This window comes from Coffea eugenioides, unplaced genomic scaffold, assembly GCF_003713205.1.
Source record: "Coffea eugenioides isolate CCC68of unplaced genomic scaffold, Ceug_1.0 ScVebR1_796;HRSCAF=1534, whole genome shotgun sequence".
In the NCBI taxonomy this organism is placed as follows: Eukaryota; Viridiplantae; Streptophyta; class Magnoliopsida; order Gentianales; family Rubiaceae; genus Coffea; species Coffea eugenioides.
The window spans coordinates 26,739-53,940 of NW_020864666.1; the positions used below are offsets into that span (position 1 = coordinate 26,739).

The 27,202-nt window shown below is 38.5% G+C and overlaps 1 protein-coding gene across 1 annotated transcript; it reads left to right on the top strand.

Annotated features, from left to right (window-relative positions):
- Nucleotides 1-24,746: 24,746 nt before the first annotated feature.
- Nucleotides 24,747-26,357, top strand: LOC113758945. The gene is made up of 2 exons (XM_027301617.1): nucleotides 24,747-24,818; nucleotides 24,984-26,357. Exons 1-2 carry the CDS (start codon nucleotides 24,747-24,749, stop codon nucleotides 26,355-26,357), a joined length of 1,446 nt encoding a protein of 481 aa, XP_027157418.1.
- The last annotated feature ends 845 nt before the right edge of the window (nucleotides 26,358-27,202 follow it).

Below are 27,202 nucleotides of genomic sequence, written 5' to 3' on the forward strand. Positions count from 1 at the left end.
ACATTTAATTTGTAGTGGTAACTATTAAAAGAAAATAACCCTCTTCGACTAATCAAAATGGAACTCTTCCAACCAAACCATTTGCCTACTCTCCACTCCACCTTCAACTATACATCATGTCAAAGTTTGTAACTCAATATGCGTGTCATTACTAAAAAAGGATGATCTTAGAACAGAAGAGTCATTGTTGCTTGTGTATTGTGTTATATTGCGTTCAAAACCAAAAATAAAATCAAATTAAAATAAAAGAAAAAGAAAAAGGAATAGCCAACTATTTTGCCAATGAAATTTCAATTGACCATTTTTTTCAACTAGAGAAGGGATGTCAGTTCTAATTTTATTAGAAGAAATTAGTGTTAAAAGGGAGTCATTGTTAAAAAAGGATGATCTTAGAGCAGAACAGTCATTGTTGCTTGTGTATTGTGTTAGATTGTGTTCAAAAAGAAAAACTAAAATCCAATTAAAGAAAAGAAAATGAAAAAGAAACGGTCAACTATTTTGCCAATAAAATTTCAATTGACCATTTTTTTCAAGTGAAGCAGGGCTATCAGTTCTAATTTTATCAGGCGAAATTAAAGTTACAAAAGATGGGGACATATAACCTGACCTCCCAAGAGTTATAGATAAAAGAAAAATAAAGAATAAATAACCTTACAAAGCTAAGAAATATGTTCTACTTTTGTAAAAGACAGGAATCCAAGTCTTATCTACTCGAACTTCACCTTGTGCTTCTTGGAGATAGAGTTACATATATGCGCCAGTGTACGAGAATACCCAACACTTGCAAGAATATCTGTTGGACGATTTGCCTCTCTAAAACAATAATAAGAAACTTCCACAAAATGTGCACGAAGAGTTAAAAGAAAAGAAATTGAAAAAGAAACGGTCAACTATTTTGCCAATAAAATTTCAATTGACCATTTTTTTTCAAGTGAAGCAGGGATATCAGTTCTAATTTTATCAGGCGAAATTAAAGTTACAAAAGAGGGGGACATATAACTTGACCTCCCAAGAGTTACAGATAAAGAATAAATAACCTTACAAAGCTAAGAAATATGCTCTACTTTTGCAAAAGATGGGAATCCAAGTCTATCTACTCGAACTTCACCTGGTGCTTCTTGGAGTAACTTGGAAATAGAGTTACATATTTGCACTAGTGTACGAGAATACTCAACACTTGCAAGAATATCTGTTGGATGATTTGCCTCTCTAAAACAACAATATGAAACTTCCACAAAATGTGCACGAAGAGTACACAACTTCAGGTTTGCCCATGGGCAGTTATATTGTTCCTGCAAAATTTTAACAAGAATCAAAGAATCAGATTCAATATGAACCGCTATGAATCCCCTTGTCAAACATGGCCACACTACAAAAATTAGAGCACGAGCTTCCACTTGAAGACTAGATGCCAAACCCAATAAACATCAATGAGGAAAAACAATGGCCTTGTTTGGATTGTGAATTTCTGCAAAAAAAAAAATACATTTTTCATGAACATATTTTTAAATCACTCATATACATCAAATCGCTATAGTATATTTTCTTACAAAAAGTCTTAAAAATAGCAATCCAAATAGGGCCACATGTTATTACTTGAAAAAAAAATTGCATTAAAAATACACTTTTCAGTCACTTTTCATTTTATATATATCACATCTCAAAATATTTTACAATTACTATTCTAAAAGTTTTTCAGTTAATTTCTATCCAAACACACTATTAACAAGAAAAAGCACACGTTATTACTTGAAAAAAATTTGCACCAAAAATACATTTTTCAATCACTTTTTCATTTCACATATATCACATCTCAAAAAGTTTTATGATTACAATTCAAAAAGTTTTTCAGTTAAATTTCTATCCAAACATAATATGTCCTTTATCTCTAAGGATGCCATCACCTCAACTTAACCTCGAGTTTCCTCCTGAACTCCCATATGAATAGCTAACCTTAAACAATTAAATATGATAGATAATCTGTTACGCCCCGAAAAAATTGTGAATGATTTTCTTATTTTATATTAATTATTTTAATTCCTTGCATACATTTTCTATATATTCCTTTATTATCTTGGTTTTATAGATATTTTATAAGGGAGTCAAGTTTTTAAAACATTTTTCTAGTATCAGTTAGTTCATGTGTCGGTAGTAGCGTATTATGGACGTGGGACCCGTTAGTGCGATAACTTTTTGACGACTCGGTGAATTTTGTATACAGGGATATTATTTTACAAGGTGTTAGGAGATAATTAGAGGTTAGCTAGATAAATTAACCATTGGAAGACAATTAGATGAGGATTAACTCTTGGGGTGCCACTTGTCACAAAACCAATGGACCTTGACTTTGACCAAGACTTCTCTTAACCTTTATCTTGGAAAACATTGGACAAAAATCCTTCATTTCTTTCTTTCTCTTGGCCCAATGTAGACACCAAAATTTTAGTTTTATTTATTTATTTATTTCTGTTAGGTGATTTTTGTTTGTTTATTTATTTTTATTTTTATTATTATTTCTTGCTTAGTTTATCTTATTCTCATTTAAAAAAAAAAAAATTTGTTTTTGTTTTATTAATTAATCCACTGAAAAAGAAAAGAAAAATTATCAATCAAACACAAAAATTTTAGCATTTTTTGTCTTTATCTTTTATTCTTAGTTTTATCCATTTTACTCAATTTTACTTAAAGTGTTATTTTGGTTATTTTTGTTTTTTTTATTAAATGATTCATTGGAAAGAAAATGAAAAAATTAAAAAAAAAAGGGGGGGCAAGCTCACGGACAGCATACGATCAAAACCTCTCTTCTTTTTCATTTGCAAAAAAACGCAGATACAAGGAAAATTTCCAGTTCCTTTGCCACGGAGGTTTCCTTTCATTTTTTTGGGTTCCGTTTGATCATCCACTTGGTTCTCATCCGAGAAGAGCTAAGAATGCTCTAGGCAAATGTTGATCGAAGGGTGAAATGAGAAGCGGGAAGCTGAGATTGAGAAAGGACCATTGATATCAGGGTTTTGGGTTCTGGCCATTCGGTATAAAAGGAAAAGAAAGGAACTGAGGCGAGGGGCGGGGGGACGGCTGATGAAAGGAAAAAGGGAGAGCGGCTGGGGTTTGGAAATAGGAGAAGTGGCGGTTAGGATTAGAAAAGGGAGCAAGGGAGATTGAGAGAGGCTATGGGGTTGCGGGGAAGAGGAACCAGAAACCAGAAAAACGAAGGGGGAACCTGTGGGTGGGGGAGTGAAAGAAAGGCTGAGGGAGAGTGAAAAATGAAAACAGCCGCAAGAGAGAGGGGGAAGAGGTCGGATGAAGGTTGGGGGGACTGAGGAAAAAGAAAAAAAACAGACGGGCAAGAAAAGGGAAGAGAAGGAGAAAACTAGAGAGAGCTTGGGGGGGTAGCGGCTGAAAGCTGAACAAAAGAAAATCTGGAAGGTTGAGAGACTTCATCGGAGAATCCACAGAGAGTTTTGAGGGAGCCACTGTGCAAGGCTGCGAAGAAACAACGCAAGGAAAGCCTGTCCAAGCCACCACCAGTCTGCGTCCGCAGCTGCTGCTGTCTGCCATCGGCACCATCGCGCGCAAGCTGCTGTCGTGCGCCTCCAGCTCCATCACAGCACAACCACCAGGCGCATGAGCATTCGACTCCGAAGAAAGCGAGGCCGACCTCCTCCAGCAGCCCAATCAAGACTCCCTCACCAGCGTCCTTCTCCCCAATGGCGCAGCTCCCAACTCTGCTCCCACTGCCGACTTCCCATCCGTCGTCGCTTATAGCCGCCACCACCACTGCAGCCCCAAGTTACGAAGTCCCTGCTGCACCCCACTGTGATGGAATTTCTCTCGCCCAATCTCACGAACCAGCCAACATTCTAGGGAGTATTTTGCATTGTCAAACCTCTCAAACATTTTCAGGTACCCTTAGCCTCTGTTCATGCTGCTTTAACGCACTTTCATTGTGAAGATGAGATCCCATTCTATGTGCGGTTGCCGAACCATTACTGGGTTTGATGAACGTGTTTTATTGCCCTGCCATATTTGATCTTTTTATGATTTCTTTGTGGTTATCTTGCTTTGTGTTTGTGAAATAAGAGCATGAATGGCATAATTTTGTTGGCTTGGATCTATATTTGATAAAAACCTGTAATGAAAGCTGGCCGTTTTCTTGCTACTTGTTGAACTAAAGAATGGGAACTTTGAGCTGTTAATCCCATGTTATTCTGCGTTTTGTTTGAGATGGGGTCCCAATGGAGTTCAGTTGATGATTCCGTGACTATGGCTTCATTGTTGCGGCTGTCTTTGTGAGTTTAAATGAGTTCTTTCAGTTGTAGAATAAATCAATTAGGAAGCAAAAAATGTAGCAGGCCTTCACCTTAGGTTGCAGAAAACTTGCGGCACTTTTCCCTTTTTCCTCTATTGCTGTTTTGCTGTTTGCTTATATCCTTGATGATCGGCTTCATTTCCTTTGTTTCAATCCTGCATTAAAGCTGCATGAACCCAGAATTTGCAGAAGGCCGTGTCCTTCGGTTTCTTTTGTGCATGATCTAAAAAAAATCTTTGGGGAATGCATAGCATATAGTTGTTTTGATGATGAGATACATGAAGTATTGTTTTGGGCTCAAAGGATTGTTGTTGTTGGGACTTTATCATCTGCGTTCTGATATGGAAGTCATAGCAGCGGAAATTGCAGAAACCAGCAATGATAAAAAAAGCATTCTTCGTAGTCTTGCATGAAAACTTGCATGAAAATGGTTCTAAAAACTGCAGTCTAGTCCCTTGTTTCTTGGATAACTCAACTAGGACCCAATCAATTGAATATTTTCATCAATTTGATCCTTCGCAGCTTTGATTTTGGCAACTTCATTGCTCGTTTGTTTCAATTAATTACTATGCTTTGTTTCAATTGCACTTAAGTTATGACTTTAGGGGCTTTATGATCAAGTGAGCTTTGTTTTGCACATTTCTTTTAATTTTTCTTAATTAAAGTGGTACCTTGACATTTTTATTGTTTTGAAGCCATTTTTCCTTCATTTGATTACCATCGCGAGGGAGGTATAACTTCTTTTATCTTTTTTGTCTCTCCTCTATGTGATCCAACGTGCTAAGTGAGAATTGCATGTCTACTTTGCTTTCCTTGCCTTTCTTTAATTCCTTTCGTTTATTTCATTTACTTTTGCTTTTATTAAGTTATTCTTTTATGGGGTATGTGTACACCTCTTGGCTTGTAATAGATAGGGCTTGGAGAGCATTTTTTCACTTTTCCCCTTCCCCATTTGTTTTAGTTAGCCAATGTAATAGGTTCATTAGCTTGATTGCTTGCTTTTGTGGCTACGTGTTAAGTTGCTTTCTTAGGCTCTTGCATTTAGTCGAGCATGCTTAAGTGTTATGTGCTACGTGTTTATAGGTGATTGGCATGTCTACTTGCTTTCTATAGTCATAATGAATGTGATGATGAATGCGTCACCGTGGCTAGTCCAACGCTGGCCATGGTCTTTCCCCTCGAGCTCTCGCAAGTCCAATGCTTGTGAGAGAATTTTAGAAAAGGGCTAGTCCAATGCTAGACCCAATAGGTTGTCCCCTCTCGTTAGTACATACTTGCATGTTTCACTACATTTCATACATTTTTCTTAGTTTTCTAGCATTTGGCATGCTCCTCCAATCCTTTCCCCTTCATTTTAGGTTTTTGCATCCTCATGCTAGTTATAGGGTACATTTGCTTGAGAGTCCCCTTTAGGTAAGGGAAACGAGCGAGTGTGGCTACAAAATAGCCTTAGCACGCTAGTTCTTCCTTCTAATCAAAGGGAAAATTAAAATCATGAAGATAGAAGTCATTCCCGTACCCGACTTGATGCATTCCTCTAGGATCATGCACCTCCATTTTACCATATCATTTTTTCATCTACATTTTCTCACTACTCATATTTTTTACTCCACATGCCATGTTCACACACTTTCTCTTCTTTCCCTATCACTTATTTATTTCTACCTCACAAATTGCACCCAATTGTACTTAGATGCATTTACTACCATTATACCATATTTTGATCCACTTGCACACATACACCTTCATTTTCTCAATTGGCACACATGCACTTTTCTTACATTTGCACACATGCACTTTTCTTACATTTGCACACATGCACTTTTATTACATTTGCACACTTGCACTTACATTTGTATTTGTATTTTATTTTATTTTGCATTCCTCTTACATTTTCACACTTGCACTCATATTTGGGTCTTCATTTGCATTACTCGTGACCTCTATGAGAGTTTTCCTTATTGGCCATCACAACTCATGTGATTGGGACCAAAAAGCCTCATAAGAGACATTTTAGATTTAGGATTGCATTTCTTTTCATATCCATTAGTCACATCCAACATGCAACACATATTTTGGGTAGAAGAATTAGGAAAAGTGGGGCTAAGTCACGCAACTAGCTTTGGCTAGGGTAAGGGAGTGCCTTAGGCTTTGCCTTTGCCTTCTCCCTTATCAAATGTGACCCCCGATCCCTTTCTTTGGTTACGTAGACCTAAAAGTTCTTTAAAAAGGGTTTGTTTGCTTTTCTTTTCAAAAATCACTTTTTCTTGGGTGACTTGGTACACCCTAACTCTATACCAAGTGGCGACTCCTTTTCTATAAAAATCCTTTTTGAACTTTGTTTGGCCAAACCGTCGCATTTCACAATTCCACGGCCTTTTATTTTCACTTTCGCACACGTTCACATACATATCCCACACACTACTTTCACACCTCAAAAAGTGGGGCGCGACACCGAAGTTCTTAGCTAGAAAAGAGAAAAGAAAACCTCAATTCCAACTTCAATCCTTGCTTGAATCTTCAAGATTTCATCCTAAGCTTGCAATGCAAACCATAGAAAATGACTTTAAGGAAGGAAGAAGAGTTTTTGTGGAGAAAGTTGGGGAAAAAGGAAGCTTATGGTTGCTCTTTTCATAGGGTTTCAAGGTAATCATCTTTAGAAACCATCTCTTCACTTTTAACTTGCATTTTAGTAGATTTAAGGCATGTTTATGCAACTCGCTTGGATTACTATCTATTTGTTGTGCTTGATTGTGAAAATTTCAGCTTTATAGTGTTAATTTGCAAGACTTGACTTGAGAGTTATGGCCATGATTAACCTTGATATGTTGTGTTTAAGCTATGGTATGAATTTGATCATGATTATTGAGGCTTTAGTAGGTGATTTCTTGTTGTTTTGCATGAAATTGTGTAATGTGACCAAAGCTGGTACGAAACTGGGTAGCTAGAGCAGTGTTGGGAAATCTGTTGTATCTTGGTGTAGGAAGGTCAAAATTGAGTTCTGTTTAATGCGTCTGAAACTAGATTCATAAGGCTATAAACCATAAAAATTTCAGACTCTGGTTCTGTCCGTGTGATTTATGGTGATTTTTCAAAGTTTGATAAATTTTGATATTGTTCTGCCTTAGTTTTGTAGTTGCTGTATTGTATAGTTAAAATCTCACTGGTTTATGGTCTGAATCTTGTAAAGTGACCTTCTATATACATGTAGCTCTTCAAATCTACTTTCTTGTGTCAAAATTTGGTGATTTTTGGACTTACAAAATCCCTGTTTTGATTTTTCCAAAGTTGGTTGATGGAGTTGAAAACTTTCTGTTCAGAGAGGTTTTTAGAGTCATTGAGAAGCGAATTTGTCCATCGTTTAGGCCAAACCAGATCTTTCTCAAAACATGAAAGTTGTAGAGTATTGAGCCAGCTTTCTACCTGTAAACAGATCAATCTGATCATCGTAGCCTCTGAAATGACCAAAACACCTTGCCTGCAGTGAAAACCCTGATTTGCTGTAATCATTTTCCTTATACTTCTGAAATGTTCATTTTTGACCCTAAAGACGTCTGATTTTGAACCTGATGTCTTCATAAGAAATGTAGCCCTGTGTCTTAGCTTCGAAATGATATAGAAATGATCTTAATCTGATTTGCATAGCCTCAGTTATGATCAAAATACCAACACATGACAAAGCCGTCACCTATACATTTTCTCTTTAATATTTCCTTTCTTCACTTTTCTTGATTCCATTCATTTTTCTTAGTTCAAATTAACATTTGTACTCCATATTACACTCAAACTCTTGTACTTGATGTTTCCTTGGATTTAAATGAGAAACCTTAATGTTCTTTATTATGCTTAATTCTTGACCCAGAACTTGATTTCTCATGGTTCCATTCTTACTTTTGAACTTTGAATTTGAAAAGGCTTGATTCAAGGCTATAACTATTCGCTTTATTCTTTAGTATATATTTGAAAATTATATACCAACCTCTTGTTTCTTCACTTCTTAAATGCGAAAACCATAAGTTTTGTTTTTCACTTTTATATAAACTTGTTGGTTCTTACCTCAGGACTCGAGGGTAATCAAGGGTGTTATCCAGGAACCGAGACATATCGCACGTAACAGTGAGTGTTCCATGCATGTGTGTGCGACTTGAATAGTTTTGCTACATGTTTACTTCATATTTTTTGTGTGTTTAAGTGTTAAGTGCTCCCTATAATTGCTCCTATGAAATTTTTCACCATTTTAAGGTGAGTGTGTACTTTATCACACTCGACCTACTAAAAATAATAATTTTCTACCGTTTAACCGTGAATTTCTACCGTTTATCGGTTTATTTGATTATTTGCGCATGTTGTAAGCTCTTAGCTGAACTGAGCCTTGCTCTTGGTTGCTAACCTGCTCGAGCCAGGACTGGGCTCGGTCAGGTAGGTTGGAACCCTGGATCACCGTTTCGGTATAGTTGAGTATTACCACTGGAGGAATAAGGCGATGACTAGACAAATTGAGGGAATTATTGGAGTTATAAGGTGAAGCTGACCGAAATAGTTCCATGTGAACACCGTATCCTTTTTATGTGTGTTTATTTCTGTAAAATGATAAATGTCTCATTTTAATATGCCAATGTGAAACCTTGAACCATATGTGTGTTATACTTAATTTACTTGATTTATTAGAACTGCTTGTGTGTTTTGGAACCTCACTGGGCTGTTTAACTCATTTCACTCCTTTTGTTTTCCTCAACAGGGTTCAAGACCGAGAGTGCTCACGAATAGTACTAAGTTATTTTCTTTTGGAGACTTTAAGTTCTATTATAGTAAATGACTGTAGTACATATTCTTTTGGGTTGTATTTAAGCTTGAAGGTTAACTAATTTTAAGTATGAAATGTTTTGGAGTACTTTAAATGTATATGAAAATATTTGAAGTATTCTAGCTTTTGAATTATGGATTGTAGTGAGCCCCGGCGAGAGTTGGGCAGGCAGTTCGCTGACCCCTCTGGTTCGTCTTTGGGGAAAGTGGGGCTATCCCAGAATCACCATCCATCACTTTAGAAAAGAAAACAGACACTCAAAAGAATACAAAAACTTCATATCAAAAAAATGCAAAATGATATTGGTAAAGCATGTAAACAACATCTATGGCAATGGCCAAGTTTTACCAGAGATGAAAATTCAAGCCATTCAAGTCTGAAGAAGAACCAAAAAACTGTCAAATACTTCAGGGTTTGTTTGGTTTTCTATTTTTTAATATATAAATTTTTCAAATACAATATTACAATAACACACTCTATATATATCCCGTGGATGTGAGAATCCTCGCTTTAAAACACAATTTCCCCAAATTACTTGCCTTACCCTAGGATTTAAATCACTTATTATAAGCCCTTGCATTATATTCCCTATGTGTTACAACATTTCCCAAGCATTACATTTCATTTCCTTTTACTTGAAGTAAAATATTTTCTTCAGTTGGTTTTAAATAATTCACCACTTACATTTTGCCAAGTGGTATTTATTTGTGGTAGGGACTTTATATGAGAGATTAGAGGTGTTAAATAGGCATTGGTACATTTGGAAGGGTTGAAACATCATTAGTCAAAGAATTAAGAGAAGTTTTGGACAAGAAGTGGGCTATGTGGCAAAACCCTAGCCAAGTATTTTGTTTGACCAAAGGTTAGAAGACAATTTAAACTAGATTTGGCCATTTTTTTTTATAGTGGAGAGAACTCCTTATTCTTGCTTTCTAACCCTAGTTGATCAAGAGCAAAAACCAAAAGAGAAAGATCTTGAGTTAGTGAGAAACTTTCCTCCAACCCTAGTGCTTGATTCAAGCTTGAAACTTTCATTTTGGTGGATTGATTTGGTAGTTCAAGCTTCCTACATGAGAGGTAAATATTCTTTAAATGATAGTTTTATGGTGTTTTATCATGTACTTTAAGTTTTAATGGCAAACTACAAGTTGTTTGGTTGAGAATTGGGGTTAATCTCTTGAATTAAACAAGTAGTAGTTGAGTTAGTTAGTATGCCTACCAAGTGTTTGATGAAATGTTTGAACCTTGTTCATGGTTGTTTATGAAGTATTTACATGTTTTAAACCTCTTTTGAGTTAGATTTAACACTTGATATGTGGTTTAAGTGAAAATCATTAGAGAATGAAGGTTGGATTAATAGAGAAAATTGTGGACTGTTTTCATCTCCTTGGCTGACCGGTAGGAGAAGGAAGGGTTTCTTCTTGTTTTTTTGTGGTTTATTTACACCTTAATCATGCCTAAGAAACTTGGCTAGAGATTGGTTAAGCTCATGTGTGAATTGGAATGAAATTTGAGCAAGTAAAGTGGTGGTTTGGTCTATAGTGTGTGACACCCCGAATATTAGGAGGTTGTTTGTAAAGAAGATACTAAAGTGTATTTCTTTGGGTTTGATTTAAAACCTTATTTTATTTTAAAAGATTAGAAACCCTAATATTTTAATCAAAAACCCTAGTTACTTGTGACTAACCGGTTTTCTTAAATCTCTCATATTTTAATTGAAACCCTAATTTTAATCACTGGAATTGTAAAATCCCTCATGTTTTTCTTAAAAATTTCCTTTTTTTTGGGAGTTATTCATTTATTAAAGCCCTACTACCCAATCGTTCCACAATAAGTGCAAATAAACCTAGAAAGTAGGGTTTTACTCTTCGTTTTCAAGATTGGAGCAAATTAGGGTTTTCGCGATTTTTCGCCGGATGAATTTTCGGTACGGAGCAGGGATCAAATTTGGTGATTAAAAGTGACTTTTAAGTGAGAAATAATATGTGATTAGGATCAATGATATAAGGTTAGTGAATGGGAAGTAAAAACCCTAGTACGTGTGTTTTTAAGAAAAACGGCGCGAACCGACGGGTACCGCGCACTACCGATTGAACACACCACTTGACCACCACTTTCTTACCACATGAGCTCATTAATACTTGAGCAAAATATCTTCTTATTTTCCAGCTAGCTTGACCGAATTTTAAGGCTAAAAATAGCAAGGAAAAGAAAGAGAAAAATGAAAGGTGGTGGTGGCGACAAGTGTCGCCAGCTAAGGGTTTCTTGACCAAGAGATTAGTATTCCTTTTTAACCCCAATTTTTGCATCTTTCCTTCATTATTTCTGCTCCATAGCCGAGACAAGAGAGAGAAAGAAAGACAAAGAGAGTTCATCTTGTTCTTCTCCAAATCTTGAAAAGTTTCTTCTATTCGCGCAAATCTATTCCGATTAAGTTGTTATCTAGCACAAGGACTACCTACCGGTGTAATTTTCTTGAGGAACAAAGGCCTTAAACACTTGTTTCTAGTCTCCTTGGAAAGGTATACATGCTAGAACCTTGACTCTCCGATTAAATTCGCGATTAGTTGCTAAATATGTCATATATGGTTGAATTCTTGATGTATGTGGTGAAATAGAGGCTTGGATCATGATTTTTCCATTTTTATTGGAATTTTTACAGTCTTCCTATAATTTTTCTAGTGCTTAAAAATTGGGGCTTTGATATTTATAATCTGATATGGGAAGTTAAGGTAGTGAAGCAAGCTAAAAATAAGGAAATTAGCAATTGATTGCAAGAATCCCAGATTTCTGGAAATTTCCTAATTCAGTTCTGCCCGGTTTTGGTACTCATATTTAGAGGCCAAATTAGGCTTGGCCTAAAACATGAAAGTTTTATATAATGGTATTTTATAGGTTCCTACAAAATTTCAGCTCAATCGGACCAACGTAGCTTGTGAAAATATGAAAATACCCTCGCTGTTCTAGGTTACATTCCAGAGTTCCGCGTGGACAGTTTAGTCTAGTTGGTTGTGTTTATTCACTATAATAAGTTGGGATTTAACTATTTTCCAAAAAATGAAAGTTTTATTATTCTGTCTTAGCTTTTAAACGCCTCCAAGAACACCTTAATCGGACCTTGGTAACCTGAGATATGACCATTCCAGTGCAGTGCGGTTAATTAGCCGACTAGTTGGATTTTGGTTCTGTAAATTAGGAATTTGACTAGGTTGCATTGGAAAATGGACTAAGTGATCTCATGAAAATTGTATCTCTGTGTCTTAGCTTCGAAACGGTATAAGTTGTACCTCAATCCGATAAGCGTAGCCTCGGATGTGTTATTTCCGCAACCACACATCAAATCTGTCTTTTGCTAGGTTACATTTCCGCACTTGTTATCACTTTAATTTTTGTTCTTATGTTGTTATGAGACTATGGAACTGCTATTTACTTGAATCTATGATATGTATGACTTTGGGATTGGCTGAGGAAAAATAATAAAGCCATAAATGGCTGGAAAATTAGGTAAACACAAAGGGCATGCTGCCCAAATTTATGCTCGAGGACTAGAGAAATATACTTGCGACTTGAGTAAGGGTTAAGAGTGATTACTACTTGAACCCTCTAGGATATTTGCGTCTTCTTTTTCTGAAGTATATAAGTAAGGATTTGGCCGAACTTGTACCCTTGAGAAATACAATCATGACTACTAGAAATACGTTTTCCTTGTACTTTCCACTCAAATGGCATTTCCAAGTATAAATGTTACAAAGTTATATAGTTTGAAAAGGGAGCGAGTGTTTCACGACTACTCTCCAAGTGAATTCCAATTTCTTGATTTTTATTGAATGAAACGTCTAAGTTTCGAATCTTAGTCATGTTTCAAAGTTCTCAAACTGAGTTTTATCGCAGATTTGGACTCCGAACCCGGAGTATAACCTGAAAGTGACTAGTAAAGGCACTACATCTTTTGGTGAGTGCTTTCAAATACCGAATTGGACTTGATACTTGAACTTGATACGTGGCCAATATGATTACATGTTATATACGTGAATTGTTAGGGCAAGAGTGTACTTTATCGCACTTGCCCTTATGTGATATATACTTGTTTATTGTTGCAATTGACTCGATATTCTTGTTTATGATGCGCGCACTTCCTGGAATTCCAGAAACCCTGCGGCGAGTTACTTAAGTCGAGCCGGCAAGGGCTTGGTCGATTGGGTAACGAACCCTGGGTCTCTTGTTTTGTCGAGTGGAGTGATATCTCCTCGACTAATTGGTATACTCGAGTATTACCACCCGTGTTTCTTGAGGATTTTGGGCCCAGTAGGGGGTTTGAATGGTGGACGGAGAGTAGTTAAGTGGTGCTCTACTGGATTGGTTCCTTTACTTGAAAGTTGACGGAGTATCAACTACTACGTGATCAAGCTCCTGATGATGAATGGAAGTTGGCTCCTTAGAGCCATCCGTATCCTTATGCTTTGGAATGATTATTGCTTATTGGATTATTGTTTATTTTGAAAAACTTTTACACTCGCTCATTTTGAGATTTCTACTTGACGTGTTATTGCTCACCTTTATGAACTCTTCATGCTCGTTACTTTGCTATATCGAAAACTTGTACTTATAAATAATGGTCAATTTGCTATTTGGAACCTCACAGGGCTTTTAGCTCATTCCACTCCATTTGTTTTCCTTTCAGGGGTACGAGCGAGGCGTGAGATATGTAAAGACTAGCGTAGACTAGTTGTTTTTGACTTTTGACTTGTACTCGCGCTATTACTCGAATAGAATGTTTTGTATCTGGATTGTATACACTTTGAACCAGTTTGGGTATATTGAGGTTTGGTATCTTGATTGTGCATCAATGTAAATTATAAGCTTGAATTGCGATGTTATTTATGATCTATGGATGTATGCATGTGATACGAGTGAGTGAGTCCTGGCGAGAGCTGGGCAGGCGGTCCGCCGAACCCTTTGGTACGCCTTAGGGGGAGGTGGGGCTGTCACATAGTGGACTGGTTTGGTTTTCTTGATGGCTAGACTGCTATGGATATTCTTAATTATGTTTATGTGTTACATTTTGACATCCAATGGTCCTAGGTGATGTGACTCCCTGTATATGAATATTTGAGGACTGATTTGGGTGAATATGAACACAAACAAATGAAGATAGCACCAAGAACTCATACAGTTTTGCTTGAGGTTAGGGCTGATCCAGGGTTGGAAAATCAGCCAACTTGTCCAAGCTACTGGTACTGCTAGGAGACGAACTAGAGTGTGTCATTGGTACCGTTGGAAATCTCTTCGAGTCTAGTTTCCAACGTCGTTGACGGCACCTGATTCCAATCTTCCTACAGTGAGATATATCCATTTTACGGAGACTGCGCGGGGGCGACTGTTTTACCCGCGAAGAATATTTTGAGCTTGAATGAAACTTTTATTTTGCCCAACTTTCTTGCACTTGTCAAACTTGTTTTCTCATGAACTTTTACTGCATTTTGGGCCAAATTTGCATGATGAATTGAATGGCTTTGACCACTCACGTGGTCTCTTAACGAGCCTACGTTTGAGTGGAAAATACACCTAGAATGTTAACGATTTTACTCGTTGCCCTAGGAGTGGGAAACAAAGGTGATCGTAACCGAGATACTTGATGTTTGACTGCTGCATTGCTTGACAGGTGTGTGACAGCCCCACCTTACCCTAAGGCGAACCAAAGGGTTCGGCGGACCGCCTGCCCAGCTCTCGCCAGGACTAACGGTTCGGTATAGAACGAACTAATACATCCCGAAACTTACCAACGCGGGTAAACAAATCAAAATGTTAAAATTACAAAAAAATAAAATCGAAGTCGGCTATGAATAGTAACCGACCCGTCAGAACCCAACCAAATACCAAGCAAACATTCCCATCTTGAAACTTAGCATTTACAAGCCAAAGTGGCATACAAAAGTATTCAAAAGTGGATACATGTATGGTTTGCCAAATCAAAAGGAAAACAGTTCCCAAAAGTACATTTAGGATTTTAATACATGAGCTATACAAAAGATATGTTCAACTAGCTCAATTTGGCAGCCATTTGTCAAATCCAGTCCAAAAGTATTTATTTTCCTGTAAGGAAAACAAAAAGGAACAGAAAGGGGTGAGCTTGCGCTCAATGAGGTACCAAACATATAGCAGAAAATTCATGGCATTTCACACTTAACAAATCAGATACACATGCCAGATGTAAAGTAAAGTAACTAATGATTCACATAGGAAGGATACAGGTGGCTCTCAGGAGCCAGCTTTCCAGCGCAGTACTTGATCCAAGCCGGTTGACTCTCCGTCAACGTATATAGAACCAACGTCCGTAGACCCCACTTTACACCGAATCCCGTTCACCAAACACCCCTTTATCGGGCCCGCTCACCGCAAACGAACAGAAATGGTAATACTCGAGTATACCGGAATCAAGGGTCTCGATACCCAAAGATCCCAAAACAGACTACCGTGGTTCGTTATCTAATCGTCCAGGCCCTTGCCGGCCCGACTCGAATAACTTAGCCACAGGATTTGAGCTCATAGGTCACACAAATCCGAACAGATGAAGACACAGATAACAGATTCAAATTTTACATAGTAAATTGGCATATGAACAGACAAGAGAACGAGTGTGATAAAGTACACCCTCGTCTCAAACAAATTAAACAGATTGCAGAGCAGAAATCAAGTTAAACAGCAATGGAGGGGAGTGGTACACTCACCGATTCAAGTACCGATACCTCAAAAGTTTTCACTTCGGATTGGCTTTAATCGCCAAGAAAGCCTAAAATAATCAAAATAAACCAATTGAAGGTTTCATATCCAAAATCGAGTGAACGGAATGCACAAGTGAGGCTCGACTACACGTCGTACGCCTTGCCAAATAAATAGTAATGCAAGGGTGGAAAACATGATTTTCTTGGAAACGAAAAGGTAACATGAAGACCTAAGCGCAAACAACCCAAAAGCCCTTCGCTCAAATCACAAGTAAATCCAACTAGCCTTTAAGTAAAATTTCGGCAGCATATCCCTTGTGTTTACCTATTTTCCAGCCATCATGGCTTCATTAATTCCTCAAATCAGTCTCAACATCTCACACAAAATTCATCTCATTTCCCAAAAGCCGTTCACTAGGCTCAAAGTAGTACAAGTACAAAAGTTAGCTAGGAAATGACCGGAATGAAAACAATCCCTAAAACATGCAAACAAATACAAGGAGACTCGATAACGAGTCATAAACCAATGCCAAATATGACCCCAATAGGGTTCCATAAACATATACAAACATCAAAGAAACCAGAAAATTCGAACATGCAATTAACTTTGGCCCTGAAAAAAAAACAGGTTTTGACTTTACTTTGCGGTAATAGCACCAAATGCACTACGATTATCGGATGAGGGTGCAAGACCCACCATTTCGAAGATAAAAGACAGGGATACAACTTCACAGAAGGTCACTCAACCCAGTTTTGAGTGCAAACAGGTCAACAATGCAAGATACTTCATCAACAACGTAAAACAGATTCACCAAAACGTATTCTAGCGGAAACATCATAACTCAGGCTCTACAAGTCCAAATCCAGAAATTCCAAAACCATCTTAAAGCTAAGAAACAGGGATAAATTTCATCAGAAGGCCTCAACAACCAATTCGGAAGCAATTTCAGCCAAAACAACCAATTACAGTCGTAAATCCCAATTTCGGGTAAAACCAGAACAGCAATAGTAATTTCAACTTTTCACACTCTAAGATAGTCCGATTGATCTGAAATTTAGTAGGCACCTCTAAAATACCATTCCCTACAACTTTTATGTTTTAAGCCAAGGCCAATTCGGCCTCTATCTAGGACCAAAAAATTCGGACAGAATGCTCCCTTAAGAACCCTAGGTTTTTCAATTTTCTTCCAAAACAGAAATTGGTTGCAATTAATCACTTTTCCCACCTCTTTAAGTCATTATAGACCATTTCCAATCATCATAGATAGCCACAAAATCATGCTTATATTAAAACAGAAAAATCCCCAAAAATATAAAAGTTCATCAATTCAACCACAACTCAAAATATAATCCATAAAATGGCATCTCATACTACCACTAAGCATGATTTAAGCATCAATCAAGGAAGGAAAGTGGTTCTTCACAACTTACCTTAGAAACAAGAGAGAGAGAGTTATTGGTCCTCTTAGCTTTCCAAATAACTCCACAAAACAACTCACTATCACTCCCTTAAGTGTTTCTATGGAACAAAAACAAGTTTAGATGGTTGAATTCTTGGATTTGAGCAAGAGAGAATCAAGAAGTTGAAGAGGTTTTCTTTCTTCCTTTCCTAGAGAGAAATTCGGCCAAGCTTGAAGAAAAATGGAAGATATTTGGTCAATTTTTGGTTTTATTTAGTAATTGGTAAAAGGTTGAATAGTAAGTCAAAACAAGATTTAATCATAGGGTGACACATGTCCCTCTCATTAATTCATGCCTAACTTGTTTTTGTCTTTCTCACACCTATGCACTTGGTACCTCTAAATATCTCATAACACCCGGTAAATTAAACCCAGTATCCAAAACTTAACCTAACTGGCCGAATTTTTCCGAACTTTTCGCATTAGCGGGTCCCACGTCCGTTATACGTTCTAAATTTTTCAAAAACTATCCGATACTAGAAAAATCACCTAAAAACTCTATTTACTCATAAAAATTATTTTCACAATTTTTCAAATCAATAAAATGTGGAAAAACGTGCAATTAAAAGAAAAATAAAACTTAGTACTTTAAAAACAAAAATTACGGGCTCTCACACTCTCTCCCCCTTAAGGAAATTTCGTCCTCGAAATTTTACCTTCAAAATTTAAAGTAACCAATGGCTTGTACCTTCTTCGTCTTCAGAGTCAGTAGAAACGAGGTTCTTCATTTTAGTCCCTTCTCCACTTGACGGTCCAGGGTCGGTCTTGGTTGGCTGCTGGTTCCTTTCTTTTCGTGCAATAAACCCCGGGCAATTAACAATCAGATGCTCGGCGCTTCCACAGCGCAGACATCTCCTTCCCTTTTTCCAACAATCCACTTCAATATGATTGGATTTTGTACAATAACCACAAATTGTCACACCACCAGCTCCACGCCCTCCTTAGCAAGTGATCTACCAGCTTTACCCTTTTTCTTTACATGGAAGATCTTCAGTTCTGGCCTTACAATTCCTATCTTTTGAGCTTCCTCTGGAACCCCCCATAGAAGTATTGCTTTGTGCCATTGCTACAGTCTCCTTGGAAATCTCTTCGTATTTCCTCTTTAACTCCATGTTTTGGTGTAAGAGCTCAAGTTTCTCCGAATACTCTTGCTTCCATCGCCCTTCCCAGTACGCGGTCAGCCTCCTTTGAACCTTTATTTCATCTCGGAGAACCACAATTTCCCGATACGGATCAATCCAATGTGTCATCTTACAGAGTTGCTGGAACTAGGATGCTAGCCTGTCGGGCAAAACAATGGGTCATAATACATTCCTAAGTACAAGTGGCACTCTCGGTCCTTGTCCAGCTATTGTTTCCCTTTTCTTCTCTTGATTCTTGGCCTCGCTTAGTTCCACGGCCACGACCACGTCCATGACTGCATCTTCCTTACATATATATATATATATATATTTTCCCTCTTTTTTCCCCCCCAAGGTAATTCAGCGAATAAATATAGTTAAGTGACAAAAGTAATCGAATTCTAGCACACCAATTACACCAAAGACATATACACGTATAACACACCATGTATCAAGATGGTAGACAATCCAATACACCAATACATGTCATATTAGACAAATAATCATATGCACAAATACTCAAACCAATGTCATGTCATAACGGTATAAGAACAAATCAGAAGTAAATGCGATATCATCCCGGTCGCAGTCAAATAACCCCGTCCGGTCTCTCACGTCACTTATCAACCAACCTAGTTGTCCCTTGACCTCCTGTCTCATTCTAGCCAAATAAAACCTGTTCATGTTCCCAAAATACAGGTCTCAAGTACCCAGTAGCTTGCATCGCCTCAATTATGGAGTATTCGGGCACAAGAATCCGAAATAAGATAGTTCACATCTCGAGCTGGCCAGTCCCAAGAGTAAACCATCTACAATCGAAATTCCTACCCGACATACCTATCTATGGTCCTTAAATACCACAAGAAAATTTAAAGCCTATAACATTCACAATTCAGAGCTTAGGCTCGAACGAGCACTTAATCCCTCATACCTATCCACTACTTAGTCCAGGCTCACTCCGCGCAGAGACCACGCGAAGCAGGCTCTGATACCACCTGTGACAGCCCCACCTCACCCTAAGGCGAACCAAAGGGGTTCAGCAGACCGCCTGCCCAGCTCTCGCCAGGACTACGGAGTCGAATCACACAAATCCGATATTACGCGAGAGAACCCAAAAGAAATGAGCGATTGAAGACCGCCAAGCTTAAACATGGAGAAAACGCTTTCATATATACATGTCACTAGGTTTACAATTCAAATGGAACCAGTGAAACGAAATACATTTAGGGTTTGCTCATTCTCGAGGAGCTATACAAAAGAACAAAAGATTTTCTAACTAGCTCAACTCGCTTCTCAAAATCATGATTTCCAAAAGAGGTTCCTGTAAGGAAAACAAAGATAACGAGGAGGGGGTGAGCTTGCGCTCAATGAGGTACCAAACATATAGCAGAAAATTCATGGCATTTCACACTTAACAAATCAGATACACATGCCAGATGTAAAGTAAAGTAACTAATGATTCACATAGGAAGGATACAGGTGGATCTCAGGAGCCAGCTTTCCAACGCAGTACTTGATCCAAGCCGGTTGACTCTCCGTGAACGTATATAGAACCAACGTCCGTAGACCCCACTTTACACCGAATCCCGTTCACCAAACACCCCCTTACCGGGCCCGCTCACCGCAAACGAACAGAAATGGTAATACTCGAGTATACCAGAATCAAGGGTCTCGATACCCAAAGATCCCAAAACAGACTACCGTGGTTCGTTATCTAATCGTCCAGGCCCTTGCCGGCCCGACTCGAATAACTTAGCCACAGGATTTGAGCTCATAGGTCACACAAATCCGAACAGATGCAGACACAGATAACAGATTCAAATTTTGCATAGTAAATTGGCATATGAACAGACAAGAGAACGAGTGTGATAAAGTACACCCTCGTCTCAAACAAATTAAACAGATTGCAGAGCAGAAATCAAGTTAAACAGCAATGGAGGGGAGTGGTACACTCACCGATTCAAGTACAGATACCTCAAAAGTTTTCACTTCGGATTGGCTTTAATCGCCAAGAAAGCCTAAAATAATCAAAATAAACCAATTGAAGGTTTCATATCCAAAATCGAGTGAACGGAATGCACAAGTGAGGCTCGACTACACGTCGTACGCCTTGCCAAATAAATAGTAATGCAAGGGTGGAAAACATGATTTTCTTGGAAACGAAAAGGTAACATGAAGACCTAAGCGCAAACAACCCAAAAGCCCTTCGTTCAAATCACAAGTAAATCCAACTAGCCTTTAAGTAAAATTTCGGCAGCATATCCCTTGTGTTTACCTATTTTCCAGCCATCATGGCTTCATTAATTCCTCAAATCAGTCTCAACATCTCACACAAAATTCATCTCATTTCCCAAAAGCCATTCACTAGGCTCAAAGTAGTACAAGTACAAAAGTTAGCTAGGAAATGACCGGAATGAAAACAATCCCTAAAACATGCAAACAAATACAAGGAGACTCGATAACGAGTCATAAACCAATGCCAAATATGACCCCAATAGGGTTCCATAAACATATAAAAACATCAAAGAAACCAGAAAATTCGAACATGCAATTAACTTTGGCCCTGAAAAAAAAACAGGTTTTGACTTTACTTTGCGGTAATAGCACCAAATGCACTATGATTATCGGATGAGGGTGCAAGACCCACCATTTCGAAGATAAAAGACAGGGCTACAACTTCACAGAAGGTCATTCAACCCAGTTTTGAGTGCAAACAGGTCAACAATGCAAGATACTTCATCAACAACGTAAAACAGATTCACCAAAACGCATTCTAGCGGAAACATCATAACTCAGGCTCTACAAGTCCAAATCCAGAAATTCCAAAACCATCTGAAATCTAAGAAACAGGGATAAATTTCATCAGAAGGCCTCAACAACCAATTCGGAAGCAATTTCAGCCAAAACAACCAATTACAGTCGCAAATCCCAATTTCGGGTAAAACCAGAACAGCAATAGTAATTTCGACTTTCCTCACTCTACGCTACTCCGATTGATCTGAAATTTTGTAGGAACCTCTAAAATACCATTCCCTACAACTTTTATGTTTTAAGCCAAGGCCAATTAGGCCTCTATATAGGACCAAAAAATTCGGACAGAATGCTCCCTTAAGAACCCTAGGTTTTTCAATTTTCTTCCAAAACAGAAATTGGTTGCAATTAATCACTTTTCCCACCTATTTAAGTCATTATAGACCATTTCCAATCATCATAGATAGCCACACAATCATGCTTATATTAAAACAGAAAAATCCCCAAAAATATAAAAGTTCATCAATTCAACCACAACTCAAAATATAATCCATAAAATGGCATCTCATACTACCACTAAGCATGATTTAAGCATCAATCAAGGAAGGAAAGTGGTTCTTCACAACTTACCTTAGAAATAAGAGAGAGAGAGTTATTGGTCCTCTTAGCTTTCCAAATAACTCCACAAAACAACTCACTATCACTCCCTTAAGTGTTTCTATGGAACAAAAACAAGTTTAGATGGTTGAATTCTTGGATTTGAGCAAGAGAGAATCAAGAAGTTGAAGAGGTTTTCTTTCTTCCTTTCCTAGAGAGAAATTCGGCCAAGCTTGAAGAAAAATGGAAGATATTTGGTCAATTTTTGGTTTTATTTAGTAATTGGTAAAAGGTTGAATAGTAAGTCAAAACAAGATTTAATCATAGGGTGACACATGTCCCTCTCATTAATTCATGCCTAACTTGTTTTTGTCTTTCTCACACCTATGCACTTGGTACCTCTAAATATCTCATAACACCCGGTAAATTAAACCCAGTATCCAAAACTTAACCTAACTGGCCGAATTTTTCCGAACTTTTCGCATTAGCGGCTCCCACGTCCGTTATACGTTCTAAATTTTTCCAAAACTATCCGATACTAGAAAAATCACCTAAAAACTCTATTTACTCATAAAAATTATTTTCACAATTTTTCAAATCAATAAAATGTGGAAAAACGTGCAATTAAAAGAAAAATAAAACTTAGTACTTTAAAAACAAAAATTACGGACTCTCACACTGTGAGTGTTCCACTACCTGCTACCTATTATGTAAAATATATGAATTCTTGAAATACTTGATTTGCGACTGTTTGAGCCAAACACTATTTTAAATAAAATGGAGGCGAGCGTGTACTTTATCGCACTCGACCTCCCTTGTTTCCATTGAGGCTCTATATACTGTTACTATGGGATGTGATATCTCTATATATGACTGTGTTTGAGTTGCTTGGGTGATATCCCATCCACTACTACTACTGTTTGGGTACCCAACCTCATAGGTGAGTCAGTCGTATCGAGCCAGCAAGGGCTTGGTTGAGAAGGCCGATAAACCTTAGGAACTGTTTACTGAGCACTGGAAATTGGTATTCTCGAGTATTACCAAACTACTGTTTATGGTGTGTGGGCCCGGTAGGGGGTTGACTGGTGGACAGAGATCGGTGAAAGTGGTGTTCTACGGACTTTATATTCTGTGTATACAAGTGTTGACGGAGAGTCAATGGGAGCATTTATGATCAAGCTCAAGTGGATCTTTGGCTTTTGAAAGCCACTCGTATCCTTGAATTGAACTGTGTTTAAACTGTCATTCTCCTGTACGATGTTTATTTGATCATTTTATGCCCTTATTTGGCTATGTGATTACTTGCTTTACTTGGAACCTCACTGGGCTTTTGCTCACCCCACTCCCTTTCTTTTCCTTAATAGATCGGGGATGGAGTAATGGTTAAGAGCTTTCTTAGCTTTATTTTGCTTGAACTTGTAACCTTTTGTTAGGACGACTTTACTTTTGACTCTTGTAAGTTTTAATTCATAAGTTCGACTTATGTTATGTAATTGTAGTATGGAGTGGTAAGTGTGACTTTTAGCTTGCCATTTTAGGTTTGGAAAGTTGGCTTGACGTTTATATGCCATTAGGGTTTGTACGCTTTGATTTGAAGTTATTTCACCAGTTATTTTGAGTTGCTAGTTCTTTGATCGACCGAGCCCCGACGAGAGTTGGGCAGGCAGTCCGCTGATACCCTAGGGTTCGCCCTAGGGAGAGGTGGGGCTGTCACAGGTGGTATCAGAGCGTAGGTTTGAACTGGCCTGGGCGAGTTACAAATTTTTGACTTGAGGATTGTATTTGATTATTTCCCTTAAGAGTACTTAAGTTTTCTCTACACTTTGTGTAGGATGGATGGATCTAGTGGCCCTAGTGATAGTCCAGCTGGTGAGCAGCCCCGTGGAGTACCCCCGATGATTAAGTATCAGATCTGGCCAAGAGGGGCCACTGTATGTTGGAGTTCGGCTAACCGCCATCGGCGTTGCGAGTGCCAGCATACCCATGCCTATCCCAATACAGTCGTTTTGGTCGTGGCAGAGGAAAGGAAGGAGTTAGCAAAGGATAATGCTAGGCTTGAAGCCAAAGTGAACCAACTAAAGGAAGCTAATAAGATGCAAGCCGAGCGAATTAAGGAGCTCGAGTATGATATGGTTGAAGGCCAGGAGAGGATTGATGATCTTTCCGCACAGCTGGGGAAAGCTCAGGAGCGCATGGTTACTAGGGCGATGAAGGTGAGAACTAGAGCGGAGTCCATTCTGAATGTTTGTGACAATCTTCTAGGAGAAGCGAGCGATGAGGCTTGTCACATTGGAGATGGTACGGGAGCTGAACCCGCCGAGGTTGAGGGGTCAGCTAGTCCCGCCATGGACTAGGCCTTCACTATTAGGTTAGGATAGTGGATGATTTTGACCTTTGTACATAGAAAGGTTAGGGGATGTGGTGACTCGGTGGTTGTACAGCTTTCTTTTGACTACTTGCACTAGGTTTTTACTTGATATGACTGTACGACTATATCTGTACTTTTGAGGCTCGTACTTGCTACTTTTGGTCTTGTTATCTTGTAAATGACTGTTGTGAGCCTTTTAATTTTATAATGCATTGGCTATTGACTTTGATCTTTTGACTTTTGACTGTTGACTGTTAACTTCTAACCTTTGACTTTGATTTTGACCTTGACTTTGACTTCAACTTTATTTCGGCATTGGCTTTTAACTACTTTGCAATTTCACTCACTTATCGTGACTCCGATTCCATTTCTTATTTGACTTTTAAATATGAATAAGCATCTATTGTATACCCATATTTGCTTACCCTGTTAGTTATTATACGTGGGCTCTAGGCCAGTGAGTAATAATGGAGACTAGACGACAACGTGGTTGCGACCGTGGACGTGGATCCAGGTAGGTTCAGGGCCAAGAGAAGGAATAGGGGTCAGTAGCAAATCAGAACCAGGGACCCAGAGTTGAAGGAGGGGACCAGGTAGTTACGGCTATCAATCGTATGACTGATTTACTGGCCCGTTTGGTTGACCAGCAAGGTCAAATACCTAGTAACCAGCAAAGGGACCCTGAGGTAGGTGAAGATAGGGCCCTGGAACATTTCCAAAAGTTTGCTCCTCCAAAATTTCTTGGGGAACCCGATCCGGAAGTTGGCGAGAACTAGTTGGAGCGAATGGAGTACATATTCGCTGCGTTACATTACACTGAAGAAAGGTAAGTAACTTTTGTCGTTTTCCAGTTAGAAGGTACGGCCCATTCCTGGTGGAACGTAGTAAGAGCCAAGTGGGAAAAGAAGCAAACCCCACGTACTTGGTTAAACTTCACTAGGGAATTCAATGAGAAGTTCCTTCCGCCCTTAATCCAGGAGAAAAGAGATGACGAGTTTATTAAACTGCGCCAAGGCACTTCAAGTGTGGCGGAATATGAGACCCAGTTAACTCGACTCTCCAAGTTTGCTCCAGAATTGGTGGTTAGTGAACAAAAGCGCATAAAGCAATTTGTACAAGGATTGAATGTGGAAATTCAAAAGGATTCAGCTGCTGCTCAAATCGACACTTTTAAAGATGCTCTTGAAAAAGCGCAACGAGTGGAGCAGGCCCGATTTCAAGTTTGGACCTTTCAAACTAAGAGGCGTGGTACATCTAGTAGTGCTCCTGGGCGAGGTGATCATAATATGCCACCTCCTAAGTTTGGAAGAGGTGCGGGTGGAACCCGAACTGCTGGGACACCGAGAGGAGGAGCTCCATCTAGAAGAGCTCACAGTAGAAGGGGACAGGGACAACAGAGGACTATCTCCCAAGGAGTTCCTGCGACCACTACTCGTGCAAGCTGTGGATATTGTGGTAAGCTAAACCACACCAAGGACACTTGCTGGCGAAAAATGAGGAAGTGCCTCCGTTGTGGAAGTTTCGAGCATCAGATCGCTGCTTGCCTTGTTAAGAACCATGACGGGAACGAGGGTGCACAGCCGGAGAAGTCAAACCCTAAGCAACCAACCGCTACTGGAAGTAGACCAAAATCCTCTACTAGGGTTTTTGCCTTGGACTATCAACGAGCCCCTGAGTCATCTGAAGTAGTGGAAGGTACGATCCCTGTATTCCACCACTTAGCTAAGCTTTTAATTGACCCTGGGGCGACCCATTCTTTTGTGAATCCTGCCTTTATGTGTGGTATTGCTGTGAATCCTGTTAAATTGCCCTACAATTTAGAAGTTAGAACACCCATTGGGGATCAAAGCCTAATTACCAATATGGTTTATAAAAATTGCGAGATTTGGGTAGGAGAAAGGAAATTGGTGGGAGACTTGATAAGTTTAAACCTTAAGGGGTACGACGTGATTATAGGCATGGATTTGTTGGCCCGTTATAATGCTCAATTGAACTGTAAAACTAAGGTGGAAGAATTCTCTATACCCGGAGAGGCAACTCTAAGACTGGATGTGAGAGGTAGGTTAGCCCCGTCTGCACTTGTTTCGGGAATTCGAGTTAGAAAGTTATTGAGTAAGGGGACGCAGGTTTACTTAGCCTTCTTAATTAATACTCCTAAAGATAAGGTGAAACTGGAGGATGTTTTAGTAGTGAATGAATTTCCTTATTCTTTCCCGACGAGTTGAAATCGATGCCACCAGAGAGGGAAATAAAATTTAAGATCGATTTGGTGCCTGGAACTGCTCCTATTGCAAAAACACCATACCGAATGGCCCCCGCCGAACTTAAGGAATTGAAACTGCAGTTACAAGATCTGTTAGAGCGAGGGTTTATTCGAGAAAGTGAATCACCGTGGGGAGCGCCTGTGTTATTTGTTAAAAAGAAGAATGGTAGTTTGAGATTATGTATTGACTATCATGGCTTAAATGATGTTACGGTGAAAAATGTGAGAGCCCGTAATTTTTTTTAGTACTAGGTTTTATTTTTTTCTTTTAATTGCACGTTTTTCCACATTTTATTTATTTGAAAAATTGGGAAAATAATTTTTATGAGTAAATATAGTTTTTAGATGATTTTTCTAGTATCGAATAGTTTTTGAGAAATTAAACGCGTATACCGGACGTGGGACCCACTAGTGTGAAAAGTTCGGAAAAATTCGGCCAACTAGGTTAAGTGTTGGATACTGGAATTAATTTACCGGGTGTTAAGAGATAATTAGAGGAGGCTAAGTGGATTGGTATAAGAGAGACAAGTTAGGTAAGTATTTAATAAAAGGTGACAAGTGTCACCATTTGAGTGGGTTTACCTTTAAGACCACTATTCATGGTCTTACCAATTGACTAATTAAATCAAAAAACAACCAAAATTTCTCCATTTTGCTCTTCATTGTAGCCGGCTCTCTCTCTCCAAAAGAAAGAAAGAAACTCTTCAAGGTTTGCTTCCATTTAGCTCAAATCCATCCAACCAACCATTGAAACTTGCAATTTCTCCATAAAACCTCTTCAATTAGTGTTAGTGAGTTGATTTGTGG